Below are 16,436 nucleotides of genomic sequence, written 5' to 3' on the forward strand. Positions count from 1 at the left end.
CACGGCGGGATTTGTAGTCCCGCCCTTCACCGGGACACTGGGAAATGACACCTGGCTACTCTCAAATGTTTTTACACAGATAAGGTACAGTCTTGGCCATACAGCACAGAATGATGAGGTTCTTTAGGGCCAGTATACCTAGTTGCACTCTTCAGAGTAAATCTCATTTCGGCGTTGGCTACCAGAAAGGCGCATTGGAGTGCTGCTGCACGTGCGCAACGCAGGCGTCCGGGCGTGCGCGCGCATCGGGCCCCGCCTCCGGAAGTGCTGTCTCTGCGGCCGCTCACTGTCCTCGCTACGCCTCCTTGAGCCCGGTGGCGCAGGCGCGGTGTCCCTCGGCGAAGATGGCGGCGCGGTGTTCCACACGCTGGCTGCTGGTGGCGGTGGGGACCCCGCGGCTGCCGGCTGCAGCGGGGAGAGGAGTCCCGCCGCCCAGGGGGGGTGTGGTGGGGGCTTCGCTGGGGCACAAGCTGAACGTCACTACCTTCGCGCCTTCCTTTGGAGCGCGGGGCTCCGGGGCGCTGCTGACATTGAGACCCGGTGTCAGCTTCAAAGGTGAGGGCAGGTTCCAGAGCCCGAGTGTGGGATCGCTAAGGCCCGTAATGGAGTGATTCTCGATCCGGCTACGGGGGTGGCGGGGTGGAGGTTGTTTCTGACCGGAATGAGGAATTGCTTGGAGAGACTGACAAGCGGGAGGCAGAGAGGCCCAAATGGCTTCTTAGAAGCGGTGAGCCAGGGAGAGCTGCATGGAGCCCCGGCGGCGGTAGTGAAACCTTCTGTAGGCCCACAACCTTCACTTCTCTGTCAACATTTCTAGAAGCCTCTTTCCGGCCCGCCGCTGCTGCGATACCCTGTTCTGTTCCCTTCTCCTCCCTTCACCTTCTGGCCGGACAGGAGGAGATAATTGTTACTCGGTGAGCACCTGTTACGGTGCTAGGCACTTTTTGCCCCATTTCGCTTGATGGTAGCAGTCCTGCAGGAAGGCTGTCGTCATTCTCATTTTATTTATTTTTTTTTAAAGATTTTATTTATTTATTTGACAGAGAGAGATCACAAGTAGGCAGAGAGGCAGGCAGAGAGAGAGGAGGAAGCAGGCTCCCTGCTGAGCAGAGAGCCCGATGCGGGACTCGATCTCAGGACCCTGAGATCGTGACCTGAGCCGAAGGCAGCGGCTAAACCCACTGAGCCACCCAGGCGCCCCGTCATTCTCATTTTAAAGAACGGGAAACTGAGGTCACAAAGGTAGATGAGAAGAGTCGTCCCAAACCCAGAGCTGTCCTTTAATAGTTTATGCTCCTTCTACCACATGTTTTTAGCCGAAGGGCACACTTAACAGTCTTTCCTAAGTCCTTAAACTGGTGATTGTGATAAAAATACAAACTAACATTTATTGAGCACTTTCCACGTAGGAGGCGTGGATCATTTCCATGTGATAGACACTGTTGCTATTCCATTGTGTAAAGAAACTTAAGCCTAGGTGTTCAGCAGCTTGTAGAATGTGACAAAGCAGAAAGATGGTGGAACCTTGATTTAAAGCCAGCTTTCTTAATTGCTGGAGGTGATACTGAATCAATATATATTGAGCCTTTCAGTGTTCAGCATTGATGGTTCTGCTCTGTGTTGGATGACTTCCATTATAGTGAAAGAAGGAAGGAGGAAACATTGAACCAACCATGTGTCTGAATTGTGCTCTTGGTCGGGTTCCCTAGTCATTCTCCATTCTGATGATCTTGCCCCCTTCCTGGATAGCCTCAACACCCCTGGATGTGTTTTGTGTTTCTATTAATTTTAAGTGGTCTCCCAGGCCTCCATAGTTTGTTGCTGTTGTTGAGAGCACTTTCTCCTGGAAAGCCGATCGGTTCCCTGTTGTGTGCATGATAAAATCTGGGCTCCTTAGCATAGCTCAAGGGCTGTTCGGTTATTCCTAGCCCTTATTAATCATCAGGAGCCTCATTATCTCTAACCACCCCTCTACATGCGTAAAATCTAGTTACATCACATGTTACTAAATGCACAAGGACTTTGCTGTGAACCAAAGGTGATAAGTGATTTAGCAGCCAAGTGAGACACTTTAGAGCAGTAAAGGGGAAGCTGTTGGAATTACCGTCAGGTCTGTAGGTGTAATTTGGGTGGGTTCAAACCTTTCCTTAGCCTGGTTAATTTCTACAGCCTAACAGTGTCTGCCTTAAAAAACCTTTCCAGAACTCTTTCAGTTGGATAATCAGTGGTTCTCAACTGGGGTTGATTTTGCCCTCCGCAGAACATTTGGCAATATGTGGAGACATTTTTAGTTGCCAGTGTGTGGCCAGGGGTAGAGGGGGAGTAGAGTGTGCTTCTTAAAAGTAGTTGGCTAGGGTGCTGCTGAACATCCTTTGACACATAGGTATTTTAGTTGGCCAGGGATGCCATGACAAAGAACCACATTTATTCTCACAGTTCTAGAGGCTAGAAGTCCAAGATCAGTGTTTAGGAGGGTTGTCTTTAAAGACCCTACTTCCAATAACTGTCACATTCCAAGGCACTGGGAATTAGGGTCTCAACAGGTGAATTGGGGGTGCATAACAATAGGAAAGTCCCACCACCAGGAGGAATCCAATCCCATCACCAACAATGTGCAATTGAGAAACCCTGATTAGGGGCGCCTGGGTGGCTCAGTGTGTTAAGCCGCTGCCTTCGGCTCAGGTCATGATCTCAGGGTCCTGGGATCGAGTCCCGCATCGGGCTCTCTGCTGAACGGAGAGCCTGCTTCCTCCTCTCTCTCTCTGCCTGCCTCTCTGCCTACTTGTGATCTCTCTCTGTCAAATAAATAAATAAAATCTTTAAAAAAAAAAAAATAAAAAAAAAAAAAAAAAAAAAAAAAAGAGAAACCCTGATTAGGTGACTCTTTGTATGTGACTCTGCATGTCCTTGTGTACTAATATCTCCTTGCACACTGCCTCCATACTCACCTGCAGGACTGTAAGCTCCTTGAGAGTGCTGGCTTTGGCCTTTTTCTTCATCTTGTATTCTCAGTGCTTGCGACAGTGTTAAGATCTTGAATATCTGTAAGCTCCAGAATGGCAGTTCCTTTGAATGGTCTGCTGCCTATTCCCAATGCAGAACCCAGTGCCTGGCAAGTAGTAAATGCTCAGTGAGTATTTGCTGAATGAATGAATGGGGAATCTAGAAGCTTCTTTGTAGGCAGAAGTTTGACGTGGAAACCTGGAGCTGTCATGACTTTTATGCCTTAACGAGGCTCCCTTTCACCCCCAGCCCTGCACTCTATCTTTGGTTGTCACAGGATGCATTGAGGGTTAGGCAGGGCTCAAGGTGTGGGGAGCTCCCCCTGTTTCACTTAGTGACAGACCAGCCCAACTTAGTCAACCACATGCACAGAGTGCAGTCAGGGGGGGGCAGAGTGTGTCTGCTGGTGACTGTTCTCTTGGTCCTGATGCCAGAAGCATGAAAGGGCATATGGCTGCCTGCGTTGGGCATTGACCCATTAGCTGCTCTGGGGTGATCAGGTTCAGGCACAGGGCCTTTTAACCCTGTGTGTCTATATAGGTGTATTGTTCTTAGGGGAAGGGCAGCACTTTTTTTTTTTTTTTAAGATTTTACTTATTTATTTGACAGACAGAGATCACAAGTAGGCAGAGAGGCAGGCAGAGAGAGAGAGAGGAGGAAGCAGGCTCCCCGCTGAGCAGAGAGCCCCATGTGGGGCTCGATCCCAGGACCCTGGGACCATGACCTGAGCCGAAGGCAGAGGCTTTAATCCGCTGAGCCACCCAGGCGCCCCAAGGGTAGCACTTTTATCAGATACTCTTAGATCTGTGACTTTGAACACTAAGAACTATTTCTTTAGTACAGTGGTTCTCAAATTTAGCATGTGGCAGAATCATCACCTGGAGGGCTTGTTAAACATAGGCTACTGCACTCCAGAGCTTCTGACTCAGGTCTGGGGTGGGGCCTGAAAATGGGCATTTCCAACAAGCTGATGGTGCTGCTGGTCCAGGGACCACCCTCCGAGAGCCATTCCGGAAGCAGATCCCCAAGGTTGCGTGGTGGAGGGAAGGAACGTGGAGAATTGTTAAGCATTGAGAGAGACAACACAAGTGAAGGTACCTGGTACAATGCTGGTGCTTGGGTAGTGTAAGAGTGGGACTAGGTCCCTTTTTCATTGTCCTGCAGGTCCAGTCTGTGTCTGGGGTGCCACTCCTTTGGTGGTGTAGTGGGGGTACCACCTCATTGTATTGTGGTCCAGCAGAATCAGCCCTGCCCAGTGGTGTTTGTTTTATATTCAATGCCTCCAGTGGCCTTGGCCATTTTTGAAGTGCAGTGAGTTAGGTCTCCAGAGGGCTTGGAGGAAAGCCGACTCCAAAGCTGTGACCTCTGTTCCTTCACAGGTATAACCTGGCTGGCAGGTATACTCACAATTTCCTTTTTGTTGAGTACATTCCCAGAGTGATTCTCTTTCCTTTTTTCTTTTTTAGGAGTAAGAAGTTACCCTTTTGTTTGCACTGCCTCCTTCCACACGAGCTCCCCTTTGGCCAAAGAGGATTATTACCAGATACTAGGAGTGCCCCGAAATGCCAGCCAGAAGGAGATCAAGAAAGCCTATTACCAGGTCTGTATGGAAGCCAGATTTTAGGGACAAGACTGTAGAAGGGATGCTGTTGGTCTAGTCTGCTCACAAGTGAGCCACAGCTGCCCATACGTATGGGTTCCATGCGGCTGACAGTGTAGAATGAGATGAGAACAGTGGATGTTGCTGGACTGTTCCTTAGGCACATTGGGCCCTGCTCATTAATACTTCAGAAGAAATATAGGAAGAACCAAAGATTTTTTTTTTTAAAGATTTTATTTATTTATTTGACAGAGAGAGAGAGATCACAAGTAGACAGAGAGGCAGGCAGAGGAAGAGGGAGGAAGCAGGCTCCCTGCTCAGCAGAGAGCCTTACGTGGGTCTTGATCCCTGGACCCTCAGATCATGACCAGAGCTGAAGACAGAGGCTTAACCCGCTGTGCCACCCAGGCGCCCCCACCAAAGATTTTTCTTTTCTTTTTTTTTTTAAGTCCTTTTTTTTTTTTTTTTAAGATTTACCTATTTATTTGAGAGAACGCATGTGTACACTCACAGCAGGGTGGGGCAGAGGGAGTGGGAGAGAGAGGATCTCAAGCAGACTCCTCACTGAGCACGAAGCCAGACGTGGGGCTTGATCTCATGGACCCTGAGTCCAATAGTTGGATGCTTAGCCAACTGAGCCACCCAGGTGCCTTGTTTGTTTCCCCTTTTTTGCTGTTTACCTGGAGTGCTGCTGGGAACATCCATGTGTAGGTTTTGTGTAGATCTATGTTTTCATTCCTCGTGAGTATGTTCATATACCTAGGAGTGGAATTGCTGGGTCACTGTGATTAAATCCGTGGTTAACCTCTTGAGGACTGCCGGACTATTCCAAAACGGCTGCACTATTTTACGTTCCCACCATCAGAGGGTTCTGACTTCTTCGCACCCATAGCGACACTTGTTCTTGTCTGTCCTTTCGAGTACAGCCACCCTAGTGAGTGTGAAGTGGGTTGTCACTGTGGTTTAATTTGCTTTTCAGTGGGGGGCAGGACACTGAGCTCCTTCCCATGTGCTTATTGGCCGTTTGCTGGATGTGTATTCAGTTTCTTTGTCCGTTCCTGAGTTGTAACGGACTGAGCAAAGGCATGGGTGTAGGAAGCAGAGACCCTAGTTTGGGATAGTGAATAACTTGTTCTTCTCTTGAGCTGGAGGGCAGGGTACCTGAGGTAAGAGTGGGAGAGGAGTAAAGTGGTGGAGGCTGGGGCCAAATTAGCGGGAAACATGAGGCCATTCGTCCTAGAAACTTAAGAGAGAGCAGAGAAGGGCGCCTGGCTGGCTCAGCTGGTGGAGTGTGAGCTCTTGATCTTGGGGTCACGAGTTTGAGCCCCACGTTGGGTTTAGAGATTACTTAAACATAATAAAATCTTTAATATTCATAAAAAAAAGAGAGTAGGGAACCATTCAAGTTTTTAGGTATGGAAGTGAAAAGATCCAGTAAACCTACGCAGTTTAAAGATGGACATGTTTAAAGTAGCCTTCATAGGGAAATTTCTGGGGTCAGACCTTGATGAAAGCTTTGGGTGTATTGCATCATTTTATCCTCCTGACAGGCTTGGAGAGGTTATGACATACCACCAAGGCTCCATCAGTCAATACGTGTTGCTCATGAGACTAAAATACCACAAAAGATCTCTCTTTTCCTTAAACTAATCTCATGAGTATACTGCCGTGTCTTGCCTTGGCTTCTGGGACCAGCTTTGTGGCCCACGATGACCTACAGGCTGTCCCTGGAGACCCTGCTTTGGGGTTCACACCAGCCTCTGGCCAGCCTCCATGAGCTGGTGTGAGGACCGGCGTCTCCAGAAGCAGACAGAGGCACCAGGGGAGCTGTACTCTGCAGTGCGGAGCTTCTCCTGCTGCTGCCTTCGTTCTGTCTCCCTGACTTTGGGGAGTGGGTGGGTGTTTCTGGCAACCTGCCAGCACCCTCCATCCTTCTGGAAGCCAAAGTTGGGCAGCACATGACCAGTTCTTTCTTTGCAGACTTAGTGACTTGTATTGCTTTCTTTGCTACTTTGGAAGATCGAGAGCTCTTTGATTCTTAGTGTAAAGGACTCTGTGGGGTCCATTATTTGCCAGGCTGATTTGTAAAAGAGGGTTAAAGTGACCCGTGAGCCAAAAGCAGAGAGTCAGGCTTACTTTAATGAAGACTCTTCATTGATGAGGGCTGTCAGTCATGGTACACTCCACCTTGGCTGAAAGCAAGTTCCCCATCACAGAAAATAATCCTGTCATGTGTCTCAGGCTTGGATCATGACCTGACACCCCCCCCTTTTTTTTTAATTGTAAAGTCTGTTTAAAAACTACGTTAAAATGTACCCCGCCCCCCTTTGAAACCGTATGAATCTCACATGATCATGTTGTCTGAAATGAGACTGTTTTGTGCTGTTTGTTGTCCTTGTGTCTCCAGCATGACCCCATGATGTCACACAGCCCTGTGATGTGTCCTAGTACTTTCTTGAATTTGACCTCCTTTGGGTCCTCATTTGGCACTCTGAGCTGTGACACTGTTGTGTCTTTACTCGGCACGAATGTGCTCTTACATGTGACACCTCCCCTTGTTCCTTTCACCGTGGACTCAGTGCCTCACATGTGAGCTCTGAGTTTGTCCGCTTCAGTGCTGTGTTTCGCAGCGGTCATCCTGATTTGGGGTGTACTGATAGCAGTAAGTGTTGGCTCATCATTGAAAATTTTCAATCCCGGTCAGAAACTTCTTAGGTGCCCCCACCTCCTGCACACGTCCTTCTGCTCCCTTCTGTGTTCTAATATTGGCTGATGTTGAATGTTACTGTGTGCCATGCCTTGTGCCTGTTTTATATTTATTATTGTCATTTTTATTTTTTTATTATGTTCCGTTAGCCAGTATAGTTTTCGATAAAGCATTCAGTGATTCGGTAGTTGCATATATAACGCCTTGTGCTCATTTTAGAATACATTTATCTCATTTTATCCCCACCACAGCCCTGTGAAGTAGGTACCGTTACTGTCATTTTCCAGATGAGCATCCTGTGCTCGGTGACATTCTGCCCAAGGTCGCAGAGCTAGCACACAGTGGCCCTGGGCGCTCTGACCCTGAGGCCGTGTGCTTAGCTTCCGGCCCCCAGACTGCGGCCAGCGGCTCGGGGTGTCAGAGCCATGGGGCTTCTCCAGTGAGCTTTGGCATCCTGCGCGCACTATCCCTCACTCGAGGGAGCTGCAGTAAGCCAGACTCTGCGGCCCAGCCCGTATGGTGAACCGCCTACTGTGTGCGCAGCACGGCTCGGAGCAGCCAGAAGGGCACCTTCGCTTTAGAGCGGCTCAGGCTCTTGAAAAGCACAGAGGAGTAAAAGCACAGAGGAGTATACAGTGGAAAGTCTCCCTCCTTCCCGTTTATTTACACCCTCCCTGTTGCAGTCATCGTCTCCAGCTCATTAGTGTTCAGCCAGAAGAGCTGATCAGCTGATACGTAGTTTCTGCTCCTCTTCTGTAGACGGTAGTGTGTCAGACACACCGTTTCTCCGCTGCTTTCGTAAAGGTGCCCCAGTTGAAAGGATCGGTTGTTATTTTTGATAGGTATTTGTTGTGGCTGAACAACAAACCTGTTTATGCTTCAGATTTGAAGAGGCAGGTTTATTTTAAAGTCTTAAGCCTTGTTTTCAGAATTGCTGTGGGTCACAAAGTCTTAAACAACTGCTGTAAAGGAGGTGAGATTGGCATTGTCACGTGGGTTCCAGTGTTGGTCAGCATCTCGTGTCCATAGTAATTCTCCGTTTCCTCCCTTAGCTGGCCAAGAAATACCACCCAGACACAAATAAGGACGATCCCAAAGCCAAGGAGAAGTTCTCCCAGCTGGCAGAAGCCTACGAGGTAACTCAACCTTCCTGTGTGTGCAGCTGCCATCACTCAGCCGCTTGTGTGGTTCTGAGTGTGCAGCACAGGGTGGCCTGACGTGTCGTGAGGTCCCGTGTGAAGGCTGCATTCCCCACGCCAGATTACCTCTGTGAAGATCCCCTGGCCTCCCACTAGATCCCGCTTGACATCTCGTAGAAAACAGGATCTAATCATCTGTATTAACAGAGTTCCCAGGTCGCCTGGCTTTGTAGCCCGCTCTAGGTGCTCCTGGTACGATTAATTAATCCCACACACTGGATGACCCCCTTACTTAGGGCATCACTGTCTCGTGGGGCTGGTGGGGATGTGAAATGTAATCAGAGGGATGAAGCACGGACTTGTGGACAACTGCTGAGCCATTCCAGAGGGACCTTCTCCCCAGACTTGGAGCGCCTGAGGGGTTCAGGCTGTGTGGAGTATTGTGTATCTGCTCTTCGTGTATGTGTGTGTGTGTGTGCGCGCGCGTGTGCATGCATCACATCAGCTGTTGGGGAGCAACTCACAAACATCTCTTCTTCAGTCTCCCAGTGTGTGTTTTCTAAGAACAAAAACATTCTTTTGCATGACCACAGTACATTTGTCAAAACCAAGAGATTCGATGTTGCTGCAATCCCCTTATCTGTAGTTGGCATGCACTCTTGTCTGTGCTCTGGGCTTTGGGAGACTTGGGAGGGCCTGACTGCTGGGCCTTTCTGGTAGGTGCTGAGCGATGAAGTGAAGAGGAAGCAGTATGATGCATATGGCTCGGCTGGCTTCGATCCTGGGGCCGGCAGCTCCGGACAGAGCTACTGGAAGGGAGGCCCCACTGTCGACCCAGAGGAGCTCTTCAGGAAGATCTTTGGTGAATTCTCTTCATCTTCTTTTGGAGATTTCCAGAGTGTCTTCACTCAGCCTCAGGAGGTAAGCTCCTTGTCTTGAAGAATCACTCCCTCACATTTTAGCTGCTCGGCGTGAGGCAAACAGATTTGATCAGTTGCATTTTCTCTAAATAAATAAATAACTGGCACAGCAGCTTCCACAGAATGATCTGGAGGCTGCTGTTTTCATAGGAAATCATTCTCCTGTTTAAGTAAAATCCCGTAGGTAATATGTGTGCATCCATTTTAACTACATTCTTAGAGCTTCTTAATCGGGCAGCCTAAGGCTGAGGTTCTCAGGGTCCATGACTAGGGTGTAAGTGTTTTATCTCAAAGGCCTGCTACATTATTCTAGTAGAACTCAGTCCAGTAGGGAGACCCATGGCGTATTTATGTCCTAATAAGACATGATCAGAGTTGAAGAGGGGGGGATGTTTTATGACTTAGGTTGTGATTTTGGATCTTTCCAGTTGTCTGTAAGGACTGTGTCCAAATATTACATGTGAACAGTTTGTTGAAAAGTACATTTTCACTTAAAACAAATATTCCCTTTTAAAAATCCTGAGGAGTAGGGCAGAATCACTTGAGTCCCATCCATTCTTACTAGGCCAAGTATAGGTGAGTGGAATAGTTAAAAGGTAGAGTAGCTGGGTGAAGAGGTGAGCAGGGCAGCACACAGGGTTTTTAGTGGAATTTCACGTTCAGTGCGAGTACTCTGGTTTTATAGCAGCGGACGTCTGTTCAGACCTATAGGAGATGTACCACCAACGGTGGACCCTAATGTTAACTATGGGCCTCGGATGATTAAGATTTGTCTGTATAGGTTCATTCTTGATTTTAAAAAATATATATTCTGGTGAATGATCCTGATGATGGGAGAGGCTATGCATGTGTGGGGCTGGCTGGGGGTGTGTGTGGGACCTCTGTACCTCCTTCTCAGTTCTGTAAATGTGAAGGTGCTTTAAAAGAAAAATTAAAGGAACTAGAAACTGCTGACCATTGCCCTTCTTTATTTTTAAAGTGGAGGGTCATGTTGGTGATTATCAGAAGAAAGATGTCAGGTTGTCCTCTGATTTCTTTAGTACATCATGGAGTTGACGTTCAATCAGGCGGCCAAGGGGGTCAATAAGGAGTTCACCGTGAACATCACTGACACCTGTGAGCGGTGTGACGGCAAGGGGAATGAGCCTGGCACCAAGATGCAGAGCTGCCACTACTGCGGGGGCTCTGGCATGGTAAGAGCCCATCCTGGCCCCATCCTGCTCCTTCCTAGGGGCCTCCTACCTCTGTCCCACCCACTCTCTTCCTCGCCATCCCACCATCCCAGGGACAGTTATCAGGCAGTACTTAGTGATCTGAGAGTCCCTAACTTGGTGGGACTGTTTGATCTGAAACCTTCTTCTTTTCCCATGAGTGCTCTGGCTTGGTCAGTGGGCTGTCTTCTCTGAAAATACATTTGGGAATGTTTTGGTAATTTGAAACCATGGTGTAGGGAGGGAGGTTTAAATTTTGTTTGAAGTATCATCATTTTATCATCTTTTTAAAAAAAATTTTATTTATTTGAGAGAGAGAGAGAGAGAATCAAGCAGGGGCAGCAGGCAGAGAGAGAGGGAGAAGCAGGCTCCCTCTCTGAGCAAGGGGCCTGATGCGGGCTCCATTCCAGGACCCCGGGATCACGACCGAGCCAAAGGCAGATGCTTAATGGCTGAGCCACCCAGATGCCCTGATAAGTTTTTTTTATAATACAAACTTCTAGAACCATGTAGAGAGTCACTCCATTATTCCTTACCTGGATCACCAATTGTCAGCATTCTGTCCCATTTGCTTGTCATCTGTGGTGTGTATTTTCTTTTCTTTTCTTTTTTTAAAGATTTTATTTATTTGATAGAGATCACAAGTAGGCAGAGAGAGAGGAGGAAGCAGGCTTCCCGCTGAGCGGGAGCCCGATGCAGGGCTAGATCCCAGGACCCTGGGATCATGACCTGATCCGAAGGCAGAGGCTTTAACCCACTGAGCCACCCAGGCGCCCCCAGATTACATGTTTTTGATGAAACATCACGTCCCTTTCCGGTGGGCCATGTCAGGAGTCATAGGTGTCCATTTGTCCTCTTCGTGGTAATGTGACAGTTGATCACTGGTAGTTAGTTAAGGTAGTGTCCACTAGGTTTCTTCACTGTCAAGTTACTAATATTCCCTTTGAAGTTAATGAGGAAGCCGTGGTGTGGCACCCTAACACTCTAAATGTCTGGTTCCTCATCAGACTTTGACCCGGTAGTTGCGGCATCCATTGATCATTCTTGCCAATTCATTATTACTGGAACGGTCGCAAGATGGTGATTTTCTGATCCCAGCATCCCTCTGTGTTTCTTTCTTTTTTTTATTTATTTTTTTTAGATTTTATTTATTTATTTGATAGGCAGAGATCTCAAGTAGACAGAGAGAGAGAGGAGGAAGCAGGCTCCCTGCTGACCAGAGAGCCCAATGTGGGGCTCAATCCTAGGTCCCTGAGATCATGCCCTGAGCCGAAGGCAGAGGCTTTAACCCACTGAGCCACCCAGGTGCCCCCCCTCTGTGTTTCTTAGTTGTCATTCTCCTGAAAGGAAGAACTTTCTATTCTCCATTTATGTATTTATCATTCATTTATAGTAGTATAAACTCAGGTATTCTTATTTTATTCACCGGGCTGTAATCGGTTTAATTCCTGCCTTCGATATTCAAACTGTTCTTGACTTGGCCTGTGGAGTCCCTTCCAGCTGGGACAGGTCCCTCCTCATTCTTTGAGTACTTCCTATAACAGATATTCTAGACTCACCTTGTGCTTTTCCTGCCACACCCTTGAGCAATCATTTCTCCAGGGGGTCCTGGTTGCTTCTAGTGTCTCCTGCGATTTAGAAGCCAAGATTTGTGCTCTAGGTGTGCACATGTGTCTGGGGGTTCACTGCTTCTCCACCCTCCCGCAGACAAGGCCAGGCTAAATGTGTGTGTGTGTGTGTGTGTGTGTGTGTGTGTGCATGCATGTGCGTGTGTGCTATACTTCTATCTGTACCTCCTTCCATATTACATTCACATTATAGGTAGAACTGTACACACACAGGTACACACCTATCCCGCCACCCACCATCACTCTGACAAACCAGTGAATTCAACCTGGTAATTCCATGTCCAGCCCAACACCACAGGGTTCATCTAGTTTTCTGCCTGTCCGTACTTGAAACTTTTTTCTGATAAAGAAAAATCTGGCTTTGATTATCCTCAATATACTTAGTCATTAGCTCAACTCTGTAACGGAGAAAGGAGTTTAGAATTACTACTCAGACCACTGTGCAAAATAGTCCTAGTTATTGGTATTTGCCATTTAGAGTTCTTTTCATCTTTTGATTTAATGCGTATGGTTAAAATACTGTGCTCAAAAGTTATTTGGGTCAGTTCTTTTCTCCTCCTTCGCCATGATTATATCTCTGTGTATTTAACTGTACTTGGGTTTTCATCGATCATGTTTGTATTCCATTAAGCTGGATTCCTGTTGGAGGGGATTGAGAAGTTGTCTACCACCCTCCTTTAAAATCAGTCTGCTGGTGTGACATAGAAGTTGCCTTTGAGGGCAGAAAAGTTCTTAGAAGTAGAAGTCCCTGATAATCTCATCACTCTAACATTTTAAGTTTGTGTTTGTGCAGTTGTTGATTAGGAGCGTCATTTTTGGGGGCACCTGGGTGGTTTAGTTGGGCATCTGAATTTGATTTCGGGGCAGACCATAGGCTCAGGGCCCTGCGACTGAGCCCCACATTGGGCTCCGTGCTCAGGGATGGGGGGGCAGTCTGCTTGAGATTCTCTCCCTCTGCCCCTCCTCCACTTGCACATGCATGTGCACGCACTCCCTCTCTCCCTAACATAGATATATCTTGGGGCCCCTGGTTGGTTCAGTCAGTTAAGTGTCTGCCTTCAGCTCAGGTCATGATCCCAGGGTCCTGGGATTGAGCCCTGCATCAGGCTCCCTGCTCAGTGGAGAGCCTGCTTCTCCGTCTGCTCCTCCCCACCGCTCATGCTCTCTCACTTGCTCTTGCTGTCTCTCAAATAAAAGAAACTTTAAAAAAATTTATTTAAAATAAATCTTAAAAGAAAAGGAACTTCATTTTTGTTTTATATGTTTGTGAATAGGTAATATATGCAGATTATTAAAAAGTTAGTGGGTACAGGGGTGCCTGGGTGGCTCCGTGGGTTAAAGTCTCTGTCTTTGGCTTGGGTCATGATCTTGGGGTCCTAGGATCGAGCCCTGCATTGGGCTCTCTGCTCAGCAGGGAGCCTGCTTCCTCCTTTCTCTCTGCCTACTTCTCTGCCTACTTGTGATCTCTGTCTGTCAAATAAATAAATGAAATCTTTAAAAAAAAAAAAAGTTAGTGGGTGCAATTGGTAAATAATGCAAAATAAGTTCTCTCCCATTCTCTGCTATCAGCCATTGTGTTTCCACTCCCCAGAAGCATCCCTTGTCCTCCTGGATGTGTGCATGCTTGTGCACGGTTTCTTATACGAACTGTAATGCAGTTAGCTCTGTTTGTATCTCAGTATTTATTCTGTTTCTGTTTCTTGGCGTATTTGGCAAACACTCTGTGTACATAGCTGCCCCAGGCTGCGTGGCCACAGCGGCTCCTTCACAGATGTGCCATCTCTTACCTCGCCAGCCCCTATTGGTCTTGTGCTGCTACGTACACCAAGTACTGTCACCTAACACCATTTCTCATGCTCAGCTTGCATCTGTCATGTGTGAGGTTGAACATCTTGAGGATTTGAGGGTCAGTTTTCCTTTATGGCCCTTCAGCCTTTTTGCCTGCTCATTGTTGGGTAATTGGTCTTATTCTGAGGCATTTGTAGAAGCTCTTCATAAATGAAGTCAATTAGTCATTCGTCACTGATCTGAATCGTGTATTTTCTAGTTTGTCATATCGTTTTGAATAGTTTTTCTTGTATGTATGTAATTTCAACAGTTGAGGCTCATACGTGTAGTTTTTCCTCACTTTCATGTGCTGCAAGTATTTTTCCATGTCTTTGAGTATTTCTGAACATTATTATTATTATTATTTTTTAAAGATTTTATTTATTAATTTGACAGAGAGAAATCACAAGTAGACGGAGAGGCAGGCAGAGAGAGAGAGAGAGGGAAGCAGGCTCCCTGCCGAGCAGAGAGCCTGATGCGGGACTCGATCCCAGGACCCTGAGATCATGACCTGAGCCGAAGGCAGCGGCTTAACCCACTGAGCCACCCAGGCGCCCTCTGAACATTATTTTTGATGGCCAGTTAAGAGTCCAATGATGGTGTACCCAAAGTTTTATCTGCAAATCCTCCTGTTGAGAAAAGGGCCGGGCTTATAGCTTGGTGTACAGATACGTGGACAGTCCTCCAGAGGGCGCTCTTGGGGAGCATGTACATTCCTGGGGCTACACTGAGCTGATGCCACTTGTTACAGATAGTTTCCATTGATTGTTCCCAATGGCCTCTCACTTTGAAGGTCCTTTCTCCAATGCTCTGAACTGCTGTCACTTCTTTTTAAAAAATTTTTTTTTCTGAGGAGATAGAGATAAGGTAATAAAGCCAAAGTGTATTTCTCTAAAAACATGATGCTTGAGACTAGGAAAAAATATTTGTGACATGTGTGCTAAGGGACTAGGGTTCCCAATATGTAAAGAGCTCCTTCACAATAACAGGGGAAAGAGCAGCAGATCATCAGGAAAACTGGGTAAGGTGAACTGTAGAGGAGATGGCGGGTGGGTGGCCGGTGACCATGTCTCAGGGGCAGTCGAGGACCTGCAGGTAGAAACCGGAAGATGCTCTTGGCTCACCCCCCAGAGGGCAGGCGTTTCAAAGATGGGCCCAATCTGTGCCAGCAGGCCTGTGGGACCTGAGCGTGCACGCACCCTGACAGCTCTCTGGCTTGTGGGAGTGGCCGCTGCAGGAGCCGTCAGACCCTTGTGCATGCACCCTGTGGGGAGATGGCCTACACCCCACACTCGGGGTGCAGCGTGTGTACAGGGTGTCCCCTGCAGCCTTGTGTATAGTACTGAAGGCTCAGTGACGCACCAGGAGCGAGTGGCCTGGACCGTGGTGTATCCCGGTCACGGGATGCTGTGTGCTGCTGTGAAGTGCCTTCTGAGATCATTGAATTGTAAAAACGGAAGCAAACCCTACAGTGCGGTGTGCATAGTACTGCCTTGGGGGAACTGCAGGCCCGTGGTGCTCACACAGATGGCTGGAAATGCATGTGTCCGGATAAAGCAGGCTGCAGAAGCATGTCACCATGGCTGAGCCTCTGAGAAGGCGCCTGAAACACCTAGGGGACAGGGGTTGGGGGGACACTTAACTGTTCACTGCTCCTCCGTTTCTTACTTCAGAATTTGGTACTTTGTGCGAGTAAATGTAACACAGTTTTTTTTTTATCATGTTCAGTTAACCAACATGCAGTACGTCACTAGTTTTTGATGCGGTGTTCAGGAGTTCGTTAGTTGTGTGTAACAGCCAATGCTCATCAAATCATGTGCCCTCCTTAATACCCATCCCCAGGCTACCCCGTCTCCCCCAACCCCCTCCCTTCTGTACCCCTTACTTTGTTTCCTGGAGTCCAGAGTCTCTAACACATAAACTTTTAAATATTATAGATTTTAAATTTAAAAACTTAAATATAATAATTATTTGTCCTAGCAATTCCACCATTGGGGATCTTTATAGATTAGAAGCATCAGAATAACAACAACAACAACAAAAACAACAAAAAAAGCATCAGAACAGAAGGGTATATGTGTAGAGGGTTTCTTCTGTGCTTTGAAATATAAGTTTGGTTTTTTTTTTTTTTTAAGATTTTTATTTATTTAAGAGGGAGAATAGAGCACGCAAGAGCAAGGGGAGGGAGAAGCAGACTCCTGGGGGAGCAGAGACCCTGGGATCATGACCTGAGCCGAAGGCAGATGGTTAACCCACTGAGCCACTCGGGTGCCTGGGGGCCGTGCTCTTTTTAAGATGTGTTTGCTCAGCTCCCTGGGGTTTCAGGAACCTCTACAGAGAGGCACTGTCTCATTTTCCAGGCCTAAATAATCAGCTTGGTGATTTGGTGTTGAGAAGTCAG

The 16,436-nt window shown here is 47.6% G+C and overlaps 1 protein-coding gene across 2 annotated transcripts in view; it reads left to right on the forward strand.

Moving 5' to 3' along the window:
- Nucleotides 1-306: 306 nt before the first annotated feature.
- Nucleotides 307-16,436, forward strand: part of DNAJA3 (DnaJ heat shock protein family (Hsp40) member A3) — a 30,508-nt gene continuing 14,378 nt past the window's right edge. For both annotated transcript variants that reach the window (XM_044233685.1, XM_044233686.1), the window contains exons 1-5: nt 307-555; nt 4,470-4,603; nt 8,363-8,446; nt 9,170-9,370; nt 10,410-10,562. In XM_044233685.1, coding sequence (XP_044089620.1) covers nt 345-555; nt 4,470-4,603; nt 8,363-8,446; nt 9,170-9,370; nt 10,410-10,562 — 783 coding nt within the window. In that variant the 5' untranslated portion in view covers nt 307-344. The remainder of the gene's footprint in view (nt 556-4,469; nt 4,604-8,362; nt 8,447-9,169; nt 9,371-10,409; nt 10,563-16,436) is intronic.

Source organism: Neovison vison, chromosome 14 (genome assembly GCF_020171115.1).
Source record: "Neovison vison isolate M4711 chromosome 14, ASM_NN_V1, whole genome shotgun sequence".
NCBI lineage: Eukaryota > Metazoa > Chordata > Mammalia > Carnivora > Mustelidae > Neogale > Neogale vison.